The sequence below is a fragment of the Crinia signifera genome, chromosome 8 (genome assembly GCF_055691185.1).
Source record: "Crinia signifera chromosome 8, ASM5569118v1, whole genome shotgun sequence".
NCBI lineage: Eukaryota > Metazoa > Chordata > Amphibia > Anura > Myobatrachidae > Crinia > Crinia signifera.
In genome coordinates, this window is record NC_139224.1 from 35,765,375 (window position 1) to 35,783,220 (window position 17,846).

The window sequence follows — 17,846 nt, forward strand, 5'->3', positions numbered from 1 at the left end:
GAATCTTGATACATCTGGCCCTCACTGTGGCGGAGTAGAAAAAGGATGAAGCAGAAAACAGAGGCTGGCAATGCTATAAGATATTGGTGATCGGATTGGAGTCCTGGTGGCCCTGTCTGCAGTCTCCTAGCTAACAGAATTACTTTGTGCACAGTCTAATTGCTTACACTCAGGATAAAGTAGCGCCCAGAGTCATTCAAAGTTAGGCCTCTTAAAGGTTGGATACTTGGAACAAACATGAACTTTTTTCAAGTTCTGTTATGTCATTAAAATACAGGCTTTGGTTAAACTGCCAAATGGAACACCTGTGACCTTTTATTCAGCTGGTCCTAAATGTATTATGTGAGAACCGGGGATCTATACAAAGCAGACACGAGAGTAAAACAGAGACGCTGTCTTTTTTATACCAAAATATATTCCAATTCTGTAATTATTCCCAGATAACAGACGGGTTCAACTCTTTCATGTTTACTAGGTTTTATTAAAATAAATGTGTTTGATGTTTTGCTCATAAAAAGCACATCCAGCAATGAGTTCAACCAGCCAAGATTGGGGTAAGGAAACTGAAGATACATCTCACTAACTAGAGCAAACCGCTGGTTGGTTGGTATACTTTCTATAAAGAAATATTTGCTTAAAATGCCTGTGACAACTGACCTTCTGCACATCAGTGAATGTATACAGAGGATATTCGGGGAAATTTACTAAAGGAAATTTGTAAAAAAATAGGTGTATTTGTATCCAGAAATACACTTATTTTTGACATTTACTATCCCGAAAATATGGCAATTCGTAGTCGTATTGATGTGCTATCAATACGACTACGAATTGCCGTATTTTCGGGATAGTAAATGTCAAAAATAAGTGTATTTCTGGATACAAAAACACCTATTTTTTACAAATTTCCTTTAGTAAATTTCCCCCATTGTGTGTGACCATAAATGTATAGAACAGTGGTTCCCAAAGTGGGTGCCACAAGACTCTAGCAAGGGTGCCTCGGGTTGGTGGTTAAGTGGTCAATGTTATAGGCAAAACCGGTGCTTGTATCTGCCAATCATAAAACGTGTACAATGAAGAAGCACAACTATACACCACCATATAACTGACCCTAAGAATGTCAGGATGGCAACATTTTATTTAATATTTTTTTCCCAATTGTATGAATAAAAATAACTTATCCTAGGGGTGCCATGAAAAAATGCTGATACTCTAGGATGCTGTCATTCAAGAAGTTTAGGAGCCACCGTATAGAGGGTATTGTGTGCATCAGTAAATGTATAGAGCAGTGATTTTCAACCTTTTTACCTTGTGGCACACTAAATAAGATTTTAAAATTGCCAAGGCACACCATGAGATCCCCACAGGGCAAAACACATTGGCCCCCACAGGAAAAAAACAAATCTATTGCCCCCCATATGAAAAAACAATCACACTGGTCCCCACAGGTAACACAAATAAAATACATGAAAATAAGAGACCAGTAAATAACACTTGAACTGGTGGTGGCTGTAAACTAGTTTGGGCATCTCTAGATCTGGAGGCACACTTAAGAACAGCTCAAGGCACACTAGTGTGCCACGGCACAGTGGTTGAAAAACACTGGTATAGAGGGTATTGTATGCTGGGCACACCCCTACAGTGCAGGGAACAGGGGTACTGCAAACTTCCTCCCCTTTCCCATAGACTCCACTCTTTGGCGGTCACATGACCACCATTGTTTTGAGGTATGCATTAGTGATGCCTGGAATATGGTTTAACCCCTTCCCGACATTTGACGTACATTTACGTCATGGTCGGGATGTACTTCCCGACACATGGCATAAATGTACGTCATGACTTGTAACTGTCACCGCGTCTAGAGACGCGGTGACAGAGGGACGATGTCTGCTGTCCCTGACAGCAGACATCTTCCCTCATTGCCCAGGGGGGGCAGCGATGCCCCCCACCATGGGCGATCGCTGCGATTGGCTGTTCAAACGTGAACAGCCAAAAGCAGCGTTTACTGTGTGATGTGTAAAATTTAGACTCTGCTGCCCCCTAGCGTCCAAAAAAATAAAAGAAAGTTGAAATAATGATGTAATAATAAAGTTTAGATATGGTCTATGTTAGTTATTAACTATTTTGAGTGGTATGATTATTTGTCTCACAAGCAGAAAATTTTACATTTTGCAAATAGTGGGACCTTCCATTAAAAAAAAATATTATTATTTATAATATAAGGTTGATGAATGTTGGGAAAACACGCTGCTGGTTACTTTAAACTCCACAGCCTGATGAGGGTGTTTTGTAAGGAGGTGAAAAGGATGCCAGATCAGGGACCATATAAAGGAGATATACTGTAGCACTGCTTGCACAAGGGTTTCCACTTGTGTGTGAGACCCATCACTACATTGCATGGAAATATAAGGAAATGAAACAAAAAGTTTTGTGGAATAAACTAGTTAATGCAACTAATGTGGAGCATAATGCGGTCATACAGATGTGTCTACCGGGCATTACGTACCATTCCCCAACCGGAGAATCCAACATTATTGCTGTGTAGTCAGTAGGTCTCTGATTCCACAAGGGATGCTGTAATTAGTAACCAACAGAAATGGAAAAATGCTTTGTTATCTTTTGTGGTTTTATATTTAGTAGAATGTATGACTTTGTCAGGCATCCTGCAGCCCACATAAGGATCCTATTCAGTGCTATACATGAAGGCAGCTCAATCACTTAAAGCACTGGCTCCTGCTACAGCTGCCCCCGGGTGCCTGCTACAGCTGCCCCTGGGTACCTGATATAGCTGCCACCTTCCAGCTTTTTCTGATCCTGTTTGTCTTTCTTTAACCCAGAAAGGTTTGGGGAAAAGAGCCCCTAGACTACGGCATATCATGATCTCATAGACAGGAAAGGGAGTGGTTTAGCATCTCGACAATCGCGGTCAGTATACCAACAATGGAATCCCAACTGCCAGTACTCCGACAGAGGCGCGAGCACTTGGATGCTCTTGCAGGCTCGGTGGCTCGCTCTGTTCACCACATGGTCTATTCTCCCTCTATGAGGGTTGTGGACCCCCACAAGGGAGAATAGCCCCTGTAAGTTTGTTTCCCAACTGTCAGGCATTTAACAGTCTGGATTCTTATGTCTGTATAATGACCGTCAAAATCCTGACTGTCGGAAGGTCATCCAGCACCCAGACAAAAACATGCCCATATAAAGCCCACTGCCGCCTCCGATGTTCCGAGCTAACAATTAGCTGCAAAGTTTGCATTTATCTCATTTCATTTGAATACTACTATCCGTTCTAGCAATGCCCCTCTCATGTATACCTTGCACTCTATGACCCATGTTCCTATGAGCTAATATAATCGAACATCTGTAATCCTTACACTCACATACATGGAAAATTCCAGTACATCATTCTTCCAATTCTGTTTCCTACATGTATATCTGGAAATCACATTTTCCTCTGACAATTGTGTTGCTATAGGTGTTTGTTACAACAAGTTGCTCTTTCCCACTTAACTACACAAAATGACCTATTGGTATATATTCCCAATCCAAAGCATGGAAACCATCCCTGGAGGGGTAATTATGTTGTAAGCATTTCGCTCCTGTCAGTGTAACATCATAGATATCCATCTGCTTAATGCTGCAGGCAGAATACTTTCGCATCTACCTGAATAAAAACAAACTTTTACATCATGTCTTGTGCCTACAGAATGTTACATTGCTGAATTGTTCACCACACAGTGGAGAAGCTACACTGCCACCTGCTGTCTGTGTATAATATTGTACATAATCTCCCTTATCCAAAATGCTTGGGACCAGCAGGATTCAGATTTTTCCACATTTTGGAATAATTGCATGTTGTATTGGACTTTGCACCAAAGTCTAAACACAGAATGCACTTGTTTCATATACACCTTATACCAGTGGTTCACAAACTTTTTGAATCACGGCACCCTAATTTATCATAATATTTTTCACGGCACCCCTAGGCCAAAAGTTTGTTACTGAGAGTTTCAGAAAAAAAAATATTAAATTAAATAAGTTGTGATTAGATTGTATCCTTAGGTCCAGTTATGTGGTGAGGAACATGATTCACTTCTGTTTACCCATATATTTTATAACTGGAAGCCACGAGCACTGATTTTTGCCTGTTTCATTGGCCATAAATACATTTAATTGGTTCTGGACCACCAACCTGAGGCACCCCTGCAAGTGCTCCGCGGCACCCCAGGGAGCCACGGCACACAGTTTGGGAACCACTGCCTTATACACATAGCCTGTATGTAATTTGATACAATCTTTGTTATAATAGTGTGCATGAAAGTAATCAGAATCAAAATTGGCCAGGTAATCTTGCTTATATTAGGCTTTTTTTTGGTTTGCTGTGCAGCAGCCAGATGGGTAACAAGGAAACAACATACAGTATAACCAATATAACCAGGGGCCTTATTCTAGTTCACTCTTTCTGACAAAATCCTTCTTAGATGGACAAAACCAAGTGCACTGCAGGTGGGGCAGATGTTACTTGTGAAGAGAGAATTAGATTTGGGTGGGGTTTTCCTTAAAAGTGAGATCTACATTGCAGTGTAAAAATAAAGAAGCCAGTATTTACCCTGCACAGAAACAAAATAACTCACCCAAGTGTAATTCTCTCTGCACATTTTACATCTGCCCCCCTGCAGTGCACATGGTTTTGTCCATCTAAGAAGGATTTTGTCAGAAAGAGTAAACTAGAATAAGGCCCCAGGTGGGGGAACATGTACAGTAATACAGAAAGTTATTCCGAGGGTACACGTGTTAGATTATGTGCAAAGGGTTATGGCGCGACTAGACAGTGAGGTGTTCATGAGTTCACATGTCAGCAGGTGACCCGCATGAGAGAAGAAACTTTTTAGGCTTCTGGTGGACCTGGTGGGAATAGCCCTGTAGCGTCTGCCTGATGGCAGCAGGTTAAACAAGCCATGGCCAGGATGTAGTTGGTCCTTGACTATCTTCATTGCCCGCTTTTTTGCTCTGGACAGGTATAGGTCCTGGACAGAGGGAAGGTCAATCCCGATTATCTTCTCTGCAGTTCTGACTACCTTTTGGAGAGCCGTACCAGACCAGTATTGAGGAGCACAGTACAGACTCCACAATCGTGGAGCAGACGCTTCTGTGGGATGTTGAACTTCCTCAGTTGCCTAAGGAAGAATAGCCTCTGCTGCACTTTTCCAACAATAGTATCAGTGTTGGGCCCCCATTTAAGGTCCCGGGAGATTGTGGTTCCTAGGAACTTCAAGGAGTCCACTAGCGACACCACACTGTCAGCAATTGTTAGCGGAGGAACACCAACAGCCTTTTTCCTAAAGTCCACTACCATCTCAACAGTTTTGAGTGGGTTGGGCTCTAGATGGTTGCTGCTGCACCACCGGGCCAATCGGTCCACTTTTTGTCTGTAGGCCGAATCGTCCCCGTCATTGATAAGGCCAATGACGGTAGTGTCATCTGCGAATTTTATTATCTTTACTGATTGCGCCTCTGAGGTGCAGTCGTTGGTGTACAGTGAGAAGAGCAGGGGGGGAGACTAAACAGGGTTAAGAAAAGAAAATGTGCCAGCGCCGGCTGTACCAATAATTGGACCAGACGGTTCTTAAAAGTATAACAATTTAATATTAAAAGAAATAATATATATAAAATATGACAATTAGCACAGTTAATCCTTAGACATAAAGTCCACCAAGAGATATTGAATCATATATCACCGGGATATTTTTGCTTGTAAATTATGATGGAAAATTCTCAAGAAGGAGCTGACTATGTGAATTCATATTACCATCCTGGTCGATCTGGTAGATGTTGTTATCCAGACTGGGGTGACACAGCAGTCCTAATTTGCCCTATGGTTTCAAGAGCTCAGGCTTCCCACTTTGTGCAATCGACCTCTTGAAGACTGGATGAAATTAGGGATAATGCAGTTATGCCAAGATTTTGAGTCCAGGTGTTTCTATGAGGGACGTCTGTGGGTAAAGTTTGGACAGTTCACCGCAATTTTCAGGGTGGTGTCAGCAACCAGGTTTTTAGCAGCTCGCAATTTCAGGGTGGTGTCAGCAACCAGGTTTTTAACAGCTCAACGCGTTTCCCCGGATATTATACCTCCGGCTTGCTCCTGAGGAAGCCGGAGGTATAATATCCGGGGAAACGCGTTGAGCTGCTAAAAACCTGGTTGCTGACACCACCCTGAAAATTGCGGTGAACTGTCCAAACTTTACCCTCAGACATCCCTCATAGAAACATCTGAGGGAGTTAGAAAGTCCACAATCCAAGAACACGTAGCTTCAGGGAAATAACCCCTGCAATGACTGCATACAACCTATTATAAATGACTAATTCCTTATATTAATGACAACTAGATAAATAACTGTATGAAGTCTTAAGTCATATATAGAGAGAGAGAGAGAGACATTGCACTTTTACATGCTGCCTACATTCAAGTTATACACCGTTCTCACTGCTAGGCAAATTCCCAGGTCCAGCATGTCGACCCGGTAATTTGCCTTTTAACACTCTGATACCCCTTTTCCACTAGGAGAAATAACCCGGTAATCTCCGCGGGGACGCGCTTCTACCCGGGTTTTTCTGCTAGTGGAAATGCTCCCTGTCAAATAACCCGGTTTGGATTCCCCGGCAATCCTACCCAGGTCATGATCAGGGTAGCACCCGGTTAGCACCCGGATTCAAGGGTAGTGGAAATGCTCCCTAACCGGGTTATTTGACTGAGCATGAAAAATCTTCACTGATTGGTGCTGCTGGGGCGCTGGTGAGTGATGTCATCACTCAGAGCCCCGCAGACTGCGCACATAGCACGGAGGACAGTGTTGTGTGCACATGTGCTGCATGTCTGTCCTGCTGACTTTCCCCTGCTGTATCAGAGGCTGCTCCAGCAGCCACCTTCCTCTCTGCCGCCAGCACCACAGGCTGCCCCAGCGGACACTGCTAATCATCCCGCAGCACAACATCATTATGGCTGCCAGCAATTGGTCTGATGCTGAAGTGAAGGAGCTGCTGCTCATAAGGGCAGAGGAGGAAATCAAGCGCCAGGTGACTGGTACCGTAAAAGACGCAATCTTGTACAGAAATATTGCCCAGATGCTGGAGTCTAGGGGGATACACCGCTCTCACCAGCAAGTGCTTAACAAATTGAAAGCACTAAAGAGGCAGTTCACCAAGGTCTCTGACCAGAACAGGAAAAAAGCGGTGCCGCACGTGTCGAGTGGGTCCATTACGATCTATGCTGCAGGGCATTTGGCAACACAGCTCTGATTAATCCTGTGGCACTGTCATCCTCGTTGGCCAGCCAGATGGAGAGTAGCCAGGAGCCACCAATGGAGAGTAGCCAGGAGCCACCTGACACACAGTCCACCATGGCAATGTCACCGTGCTGCCCAACTTCTCCGCTCCTGATTTCGGAAGATGGCGATGAAGAGTGCAGTCTACTTGATAGGTCTGCTTTGTCTGACACCGCACAGTCCATGGTGGAGGAGGGGTCCGAAACAGCAACGGAGCAACCGACTCAACAACAAACACCAAAACTGCGTTCAAATAGTAAGTAAAAAAAAAAAATTCACACTAATCAATGGTATATGTTGCAGAGTGCCGCAAGTGTGCAGGTGGGATAGGGCCGCAAGCACAGGGCTGCAAACACCTCTGCTATTTTATGTTTATAGTGTATTTTTGTTTGTCCCACTTGCAGTTTACAAGGTGCTGCCAAAGAAGAAAAAAACAAACCGTTCCGATCAAGCAGCGAGAGCTTTCTCTTCAATAGTAATAGATCAACTGCGTGAAATGGACTCCGACATGCAGGCCAATGAGGATGCTCGTATGGAGAAGTTTTTAGAAAATGAAAGACAGATGCAGCACTCTTTCTTGGATCAATTAAAGGACATGCAGGACAGACAATTGTCCTTCTTGGAACGGATACTTAATCGTGGGTATATCCCACCTCCTCATTATCCAACGTGTCCGCCACATGCTTCACAGGCCCCAGCATACCCAGTACACCATGAGTATGCATATGGCCAATACAGTAGAGGGCCAACTCCCTCCGCCCCTAGCATTTCGTGTGAGCAACAGCCACACCGAGAGCCTCTACCATATAGAAGCCCCAGTAGCCACGCCCCCAGCACAGCAACTAGCTACCACCCCACCACTGGTGCTAGCCACGCCCCCAACACTTCCATTAGCTATGCCTCCAGCACTGCTACCAGTGCCCCACTAAACCCAGAGTATAGTGAGGCAAACACCACTAGCCGTGACAACACGCTGCTGCCAAACCTAGACTCCCCTGATTTTACGGTATATTGTAATTTGTCATAAGAAATACTTGTTTTTTTTTTCTTCGAAATTCTTTATTGCATTATTGCAATAAGAATGTTGAATACATTTATTGCATTCAGTCGCCTTGTGGGCACAGTTTGGTTAAAGCCTACATCTTGCACTTTTAAAAATTTTTATGGGCACTTGTTTTTTAACATGTTTACGTGCACTTTTTTCATTGTTATGTATGCCAAAGGCTCAGGTGTACAGCAAACATTTTACCTGAACATGTCTTTTCTTGTCAATAGGTTTTTTGGTAATGGAGCCCATACACCTACCAATTATCCGGTACTTTTTGTGCTAAAATAGCATCGTTGTGCATATGTTGTGCATTGGATGCGATGCTATTTTAGCACAAAAAGTACCGGGTAATTGGTACGTGTATGGGCAGCTTAAGGAATAAGGCGCTACATCAGATTCCTTACCAAAATACCTACTTGCATTGCTTCTATTGGGGCGAAGAAGGAATAGCCCTCAGGTTAAGGCAAGGCAGCATAACACCAGAAAGAAGCACCCAGGACTCTGTTTGTTACCCTTTTTTGGCATGTCTTTTCTTGTGTTGTGTGAAGAAACTTTTAAAAGTTCCAAATATTTAATATTTTACAGTAAAATATTAAAAAAGTTATTTTAAAAGAAATGAGTGTGGTAATATTTGCCAGTAAAAAAAAAGTTATTTTAAAATAAATGAGTGTGGTCTCTTCTTCTAATATGGTAATATTTTTAATGGTGGCCCTTTTGGTGTAATGGTGGCCCTATTTTGTGACCTCCCATGGTAAAGCCCTTTAAAAAGGCTTTTTCTTATGTTTATCTATAGGGAAAAAAAGGCCTTACCCGGGTTAAGTGTAAAAGGGGATGATCAGGCAATTTACCGGGTAGCACTGTAGTGGAAATGTGTCTCCTACCCATGTCCCACCCGGGTTCGAACTGGGTACAAATTACCGGGTCCGACCCAGGTTTATAGTGGAAAAGGGGTATTAGGCAAATTACCGGGTAGAACTGCTTCACCCAGTGTGAACACGGCATTAATTACAAACCAGGACAGCTTAGAATGGAGCCATTACTTCTCAGGTCTGTACTAAATGCCTGGATTCCAGCGGTAATTGCTGATTTGAATAGATCAAGCCCATATTAACGTATGGGCACATTGGGCAGCTGCCCAGAGTACCACAATTCTAGGGGCAGGGGAGAGCTGGTTTGTGACTCCAAAACTCCTTGGAAGGCAGGTAGAGAATGCTGCCCAGCCACTCTGATTGTGAATGGCTATCGGCATGCTGATTGGAAACCAGTCACAGAGGTTTCTGGTACCGCCTTACACTTGTTCCAGACACACAATATGGAAGGAACATTGAATCATATTGAATTTTTTTTTTTAATTTCTCCACCTATATTAGTCATATTTCCCTAGGGTTCACCGCCAGCAATACATTTCATTGGTTTAATCCACACAAGAGAAATGTTAAGGCGGTTTTTAGAAAGTGGAAAAACCAGTGTGTGTTAGGTGGGTGAAATCAGTGCACCCCCTACCCCCCAGTCTCTATCAGAACTATCATAATTGTGTGACTATCTGGATGATCTACAACCCGTGGGGTAATTGTGTGAAAGGTATTAACAGAACCTTAACGTAGAAACAGTGGCCCTTATTCAGATCTGATCGCAGTACAAATTTGTTCTCAAAATGTGCAAAACCATGTGCACTGCAGGTGGGGCAGATGTAACATTTGTAGAGAGAGTTATATTTGGGTGGGGTGTGTTGAAACTGAAATCTAAATTGCAGTGTAAAAATAATGCAGCCAGTATTTATCCTGCACAAAAACAAAATAACTCACAGAAATCTAACACTCTCTGCACATGTTACATCTGCCCCACCTGCAGTGCACATGGTTTTGCCCATTTTGAGAACAAATTTGTACTGCGATCAGATCTGAATAAGGGCCAATGATCGCTCTATCAGGGTACAATCTATTTCCGTTTTGTTAAGTATTATTTTATTTGTATTATTCATACAGTAAATTGGCATTACATAGAATTCCTGTTTTAGCCCATGCAATGATTTAGTGATATGTTGTACACAATCAGCACTCCTTGTATTCCTGTTCTACATTGGTGAATCCAAATACTGTCACTGGGAAAGCAGTTTGTGTCCTCAGAATTGTCATTAATATTGTTACTGATGGGGTGCAGACAATTTAATGGACTATGAATAAAAAGATTATTATGTGGTAAAAGTGTGAAGGGAAAGATAGAAATCAGTATTTATTGATACAAATGTAATAGATATTTTTGTCTTATAACTCATACACATTTGCCTAGATGTATAGACTTGTTAGGTCTAGAAAGATATATAGCTGTTGAGTGGCAAGAACTAACAATATCTCGCTAGTGTGCACCCAGCTAAGATTTATGGGGGCAGCAATTGACTATTTCATATTATACATGTTTATTACATTGATTTTATTAAATGCTACAAATTCCTGTTGTGCACAATTGTAAAGGTCCTGTAAATTTGTGTTCATATTCAGGAAAAATATCCGCTTGTTGTTGGACTTCCACTGGGATCCTGTGCAGATTATCTGGTACTGATGAATCCGGAGCTCCCTGGGTATGTAAAATGCCAATATTTTTTTTTCCCTTTAAATAATTGTGTTTATAAAGATGAAGTGGTGTGGCAAAGCGAAAAAAGTCACAGAGGTTTCTGGTACCGCCTTAGGTGCCCCATACATGGTGCGATGACCTCTGTTCTTTTAGTACTAAATTGCATTGTATCTAGTACAAAAAGCATACAATGTGCTACAGCAGCGTGCTTTCTGTACTAGAAAAGATGCAGTCTAAAACTAAAAGCACAGGCTGCACAGACTTTATGTGCAGTGTGATGGGATGTGTGCAGGAGCACGCATTGCATCACACCGTGTATGGGCACCATTACTGCTGACCATAACCTCACTGTGCATAGTTACTGTGAATGCTGGACATAACCCCACTGTGCATAATGTGTTATGGTGCCCATACACTAGTCATGTCCAAAATATGGCCCTCCAGCTGTGGTGAAACTACATATCCCAGCATGCCTTGCCATAGTTTTAGCATTCCGTAATATCAAAACTGTGGCAATGCATGATGGGACTTTCACAACAGCTGGAGGGCCGTAGTTTGGACCTGCCTGCCATACACGGTGCAATGAATTCCATGCTTTTAGTACTAGATTGCATTGTATCTAGTACAAAAAGCATACAATGTGCTACAGCACCATGCTTTTTGTACTAGATAAGCTGCAACCTAGTTCTAAAAGCATGGGCTGCACAGACTTTATGTGCTGTGCGATGTGCTGTGCACAGGAGCGCACATCGCACCGCCCTGTCGCACCATGTATGGGCACCTTTACACTTGTTCCAGGCACACAATATGGAAGGAACATTGAATCGCACCCGACAACATCCTCACATCCATTTAGACACAACAGTACTATTCCATTAGTGAGAGACCCCCAAGAACCACAGCATTAAACTATGGATATGCACCATACACTTTGGGTTTCGGATCTGGATTCGTTTTGCCAAAACCACCCATACCAGGTTTTGGATTTTTTTTTTTTTTGTTTAATCATAAAAACTGCTAAAATGTGTAAAAAATGTTTGTTTTCTTGGTTCCTATGCTATTGTTAACCTAAATAACATTGCTTTCCACTCATTTCCAGTCTTTCCTAAACACCTCACAATATATTTTTAGGCCAAAAGGTTGCACCGAGGTAGCTGTATTACTAAACTAAGTGACACAAGTGTGCGGCACAAACACATGGCACATCTAGCAGTGGCACTACATTGGCAGACAGGATGGCAGTTTTAAAGACTAGGTCCCAAAGAGCACGTAAAAGTGCGCAAGATGGGAAATTCCTTGGGCCCTCCCACCCACTCATGTTATATAAACAGGACATGCACACGTAAACAAACCAATAATTTCAGCAATCTGTGGCTGAAATGATTGGTTTGTTTAGGCCCCCACAAAACAAGCTGCCAATTCTCCAAAGAGCACATAATGCAAAGAAAAGAGGTACAAGATGGTGGTGGAGATTGCAGGCGCTAGGCAGGAGATAATGTCACCGTGTCTTTGGCAAAGACGTGGAGGAGCTAAGGACCACCCCTGCAGTAAAAAACTGTTATATTTTTATTTGAAATAAAGTGGCCTCTTAGCAGCCTCCTTCGTAATTGGATATGGGTCATTGGGCTGACCTTGCTTATGTAGACACCTCAAATAGGTCAACATGCTTTAGGTTGACATGGTTGGAAAGTCGACAGTCAAAAGGTTGACATGAGTTTTTGTATTTATTTTTGTCCCGAATATAGACATGGTCACCACCTACTCTTGGCACACTATTCTCCCTCCACACCAGAGTGGATGGTAGGACATGGAATACTGCCTGTCGGCTCAACCTTTTGTGTGTCAACCCAATGACCGTATACCTCATATTTCCCCATAGTCCTCCCCTTTCGACATCCTGATATTTTATTTTTGAGGTTCTAGCTCCAGTCTGCTTCTGCTGATGGCTGTTGAATGCTGACATTGGTATACTGAACGCTGGCATCCGGACTGCATCCCAGTTCAGGGTGATCACGTTTTTTATTTTTATCCATTTTTAAAACGTATCACATAATGTTAATGATTTGTGCCTATTCCTTTCAGGGAAGGCTTACTCGTTTATGTAGGTAGGTTTATGTTCTTCATCATGTTCCTTAGGTTAAAAAAAAAACTTACCTTTTAAGAAAGAATTTGCCTTTCTTGTATATACACTATAAAACAGTAATGGTGTTAAAGAACTAAGCCAATCTATATTAGCTAGTAATTGCAGCTTTTTCATTCATGCTCCTCATATCATTGTTTTGGTACAGGTGCGGACTGATGCTTATGTGGAAGATCACCATAAATAAAGAAGGAGCCGTGATACCCGTCTTGGACTTATTACCAAATCTTCCAGAACAAGGTTGTGTCTCTGATATACCTCAGAGCAGGGCTAGCCAACTCCTGTCCTCGAGAGCTACCAACAGTTAATGTTTTCCAGGTCTCCTCACAGAATCACAAGTGAAGTAATTATCTCCACCTGTAGATCTTTGAAAATGTGTTAGTCAGTAATGAGTGCACCTGTGCACCTGCGAGGTGAGCTAGAAAACGTGAACTATTGGTAGCTCTTGAGGACGGCAGCTGGCTACCCCTGCCTTAGAGTATTTTAAGCAAATTTTGTGGAGAATTAATTTATTTTGTGTACATGTAATGTTAGATTATGCATTATTAGGTGCATTCATTTTTCAACATTTTTTGTTTTTTAGGACAAATTTGGATTTGCCATTTTTAATGAAAGCACCAATTTTTCACCTACAGATGGAGCCAGCCTCCCTCTTGCTGGCGAGGCACTCCATCTGACTGAGACCCACGCGCGTCTCAGTTTCCGGGCGATGGGAACCCTGTCCATCTCCGCTTCAGGCAGACGAACAGTGTTAACAGGGTTAGCCGGGCGAGCGGGGAGGCGTTGGGGACCCCGGGTGACCGCCGGGGACCCGGGAGAAGCGCCGTCGGAAGGGGACGTGCGCGCGTCCCCTTTCACAGATCAGATAGCGGCTGGTGAATCTTCCGCCATCCCCTGCAAGGGCGAGGCCAGCTCCATCTGTAGATGAAAACATGTGGATTGGCAAAATAGCTGCTGATCCACATGTTTTCACCAGCAATTGAATACAATTAGGTTGAAATACTGCTGCTCTTTTTGCCAAGCCACTAATTGGACTAAGCCTCTATGTAGTAACCATGGGTTTCCAAACTGCGGCCCTCCAGATGTTGTGAAACTACAAATCCCAGAATGCCTTGCCACAGTTTTGCTATAAGGGAGTGTTAAAACTGTGGCAAGGCATGCTGGGATTTGTAGTCTCACAACATCTGGAGGGCCGCAGTTTGAAGACCCATGTAAGTAAACTCTACATTAATAAGACATTACAATATATAGAGTTAATTCTCTGGTGGAGTTTGTTTGTAATAAGTATTGAAAATAATATTTAACGTATTGTGTATAAGTTAGTCCACAGGTTCTCAAAGTCGGTCCTCAGGACCCCACACAGTGCATGTTTTCCATGTCACCTCGAAGAATCAAGTGAAATAATTAGCTCCACCTGCGGATCTTTTCAAATGTCAGTCAGTAATGAGTGCACCTGTCAGGTGACCTGGAAAATGTGAACTGTGTGGGGTCCTGAGGACAGAGTTTGAGAACCACTGAGTTAGTCCATCAATGAGGCATCCACGTTTATCACTCATTCATATATCTATTAGCGGTTATTCTGAATAACTGTGTGTATTATAGAAATCTTATTATATGAAACTACAATAACTGTTCAGAAAGTCACAAAGTCACCAGTGTTATGCCCCGGATTACAAGACAACGCTGGCACCAGAAACCAGAAATGCCCCTTAACACAGGGTTGCCGACTTTCAACAAATCCTCTCCGGGAGAAGCCCGGAGAGGAATCTTGCATTACGATTTTTGGGGGCGGGGCTTAACTGTGACGTCATTAAGTCCCGCCCCATTACAGCAAATAGCCGAAAGAAGTTATATCCATGGAGGGGGCGGGGCTAAAATGACACGATTGTGCCGTTTTAGCTCCGCCCCCTCCCTTGAGACCCGCGGATTGCGGCATATAAATGCCGTGATCGGGGGGCTCAGTGGGGGTCCCCCTGATTCCGGGAGGGTTGCCCACCCTTCCGGAGGGGCGGGAGGAAGGACCCGATTTTCGGGAGACTCCCGCAAATTCCGGGAGGGTCGGCAACCCTGCCTTAACAGCAGGTTACAATTTACAAGTACCACATGGTTAGAATGCTCCAAGTATCATTAGAGCAGTATAGGGAAATTAGTCACGGCATTGCCTTACCCCCAAAACATATCAATCCCTTTTTAACATGTTCTGGCATTTTGTCCTACTATCCAAAAATATTTCCACATTCTAATAGTGGCATTTCATTTCATCGCAGTAATGTGAGGGGGCCTTTAGAGTACAAGTCTGTCATGTCCGAGCAGTTACATGTAGCATGAATACAAGTACTAATTACATGTGTAGGAGTTAAGCAAGCAGCATAATGAATACAGTATTCTCCCCAGAACATGTTTCCATTAGAGTAGCATCAAGTAGTATACAGGAGGGGGCATTTAGTAGTATACAGGAGGGGGCATTTAGTAGTATACAGGAGGGGAACATTTCGTAGTATACAGGAGGGGGCATTTAGTAGTATACAGGAGGGGGCATTTAGTAGTATACAGGAGGGGGCATTTAGTAGTATACAGGAGGGGACATTTCGTAGTATACAGGAGGGGACATTTCGTAGTATACAGGAGGGGACATTTCGTATTATACAGGAGGGGACATTTAGTATTATACAGGAGGGTGCATTTGCAAATACTGTACATTTGGTAAACAAAACCTAAATATTGGCCATTTACTCAATGAACATAAATGTTTTTATACATCTCCCAGATAATTGCTTCGTGGATGCAAATATGTATATCTTTCTGGCTACACAGAATGCCCCAGTAGCAAACACCTAACAGAGTGGACACAGGAGGACCACTGTCAATGTTTAACCCTTTGCAGTCCAATTTTTTTTTTGCCATTTCAAAAAAAGTCTAGTTTAAATATTTAAATGAATTGTCATTTATTTAAATTTTTTAAATATATTTAACTATGTTAATGTTCTTATTTTAAAGTGGCTCACCATTGGATCTGCTACAAGTGCTAGGGCCGTTGAGCCTGATTAGACGTTGGACTTGAAAGGATGGGTGGGCTGTCTGGTGACAACAGTCTCCTTAATTCTTTCATCCAGGGAGAGGGCTCTCTGCCCTCCAGCCTGATGCTGCCTAGCACTTTGATGCAGCCGAAAGTTTTCCTGCACAACTTTTGCATTTGTCGCTGTTCTTGGAGGGAAGAATGCCTAGTGCAGGCATGTCCAAACTGGGGCCCTCCAGCTGTTGTGAAACTACACATCCCAGCATGCCTTGCCATAGTTTTAGCATTCCCTAATTGCAAAACTGTGGCAAGGCATGATTGGACTTGTAGTTTCACAACAGCTGGAGGGCCATAGTTTGGGCATGTCTGGCCTAGTGGTTAGGGGATTTTTACCAGGTGGACAAATAAGCCTGGAGAGAACCAGAGATATACATTGTAGACAGAAGGTGCAGAGTGTAATGTAGAGTGTAGGTTGGCAAGCACGGAGAGGTAGATTTGGGGGAAGTGTTTGAAAGAGTGCATGTTGGTGGAGTCTGGTAAGGGAAGTAATGAGCCCCATAGTTGGGGTAGCAGTGGATGAGGAGTTTTGAAGATGGATGTGAGAGGATGTTACGAGACATGAGGTGGCAAGAAGCAGCGTGGCCGAGAGACACGTGACTTTAAAACCTTTCCCTGGCTTCCCATTCTTTGCAACATTATAGAGGGGTGCAGTTGCAGAGGAAAATTATCATAGGTATAAAACTCATGATAGGTTCGAGCTGAGAAAAGTGGATTAGAAAGGGAGGAAGGGTGTAAAGAGGAGTTAATGTGAATAGGAGGCTATATACATACAGGACAGGTGTGGCTGGCAGGCTGCGCAGCCTCTGACCACGACACGCTGCACAGAGCCGCACCCTAGGGTCAGGAACAGCATCTGAGTGTGCAGATGCTGCCCAACAATAGACTGCACATGCTGCGGATACCTGGATTTGGCCCTATACAGAGATTGGCCAACCTAATTCCAAGCACGACTCTGGCTTGTAAGAACATACAGTGATGGGGTGTGTGAAAGCTAGGAGAGACACGAGCGGCGTACTGACATTGTCCCACTTGTCTTACAGCAGCAGCTCTGGATGAAACAGGAGTACTGGAAACTGCTGCGTTGGGATTCAAGACTCTACTCCAGATCTTTGGCATTCAAGAGTCCATTGAGAATATCATTCAATCATTTTGCCTGACAAAAAGTCAGTGACTGATGCGGTTACTCTGACCACAGGAATGATCTACAATCCAGACCAAATGAATAAATAACACATTCCACTTCTAAAATTGCAATATTTTTTTTATTGAATATAAACCTTGTAGTTTTGGATTTACAAACCATATACATAAGACATGCTGTATGTACAGTAAACATGGCACGTTATATATAATTTATCAGACTACGGAAAATAAATAAACCATTAAAACTAAATGCGACCGATACAGAAAAAGCAATTCATGTACTGTTTGCTTAGTTCAGATACGCAAAGTCAGTGGGACACAATCTAATGCATTTCTTGGTAACAGTAATCACATATCAAGTCTGGTTTACACGGTGGGATTGGGTCACGTTATTACATAGAACCTCATTTTGAAAATACTAAAAAAAAAAAAACTAATATTGTAAAGGTTAACAAAAAATACTATATGTTACTACATAATCAAAAAGTGCATAGAATAAGTTATTTTTCAGCTGGTTTGTGAAAAGATGTCACAATGTTCCTGCAGACA

General features: G+C 42.9%; 1 protein-coding gene across 8 annotated transcripts in view; it reads left to right on the forward strand.

Moving 5' to 3' along the window:
• The window catches only part of CENPP (centromere protein P), a 245,147-nt gene extending 227,596 nt beyond the window's left edge, over nt 1–17,551 (forward strand). For 3 of the 8 annotated variants that reach the window (XM_083156143.1, XM_083156142.1, XM_083156145.1), the window contains exons 7-9: nt 10,866–10,945; nt 13,227–13,318; nt 17,195–17,550. In XM_083156143.1, coding sequence (XP_083012269.1) covers nt 10,866–10,945; nt 13,227–13,318; nt 17,195–17,325 — 303 coding nt within the window. In that variant the 3' untranslated portion in view covers nt 17,326–17,550. Of the gene's footprint in view, nt 1–10,865; nt 10,946–13,226; nt 13,319–17,194 lie in introns of all 8 variants that reach the window. The other 5 variants (XR_014454320.1, XR_014454321.1, XM_083156146.1 and 2 more) reach the window with 5 other exon arrangements.
• The last annotated feature ends 295 nt before the right edge of the window (nt 17,552–17,846 follow it).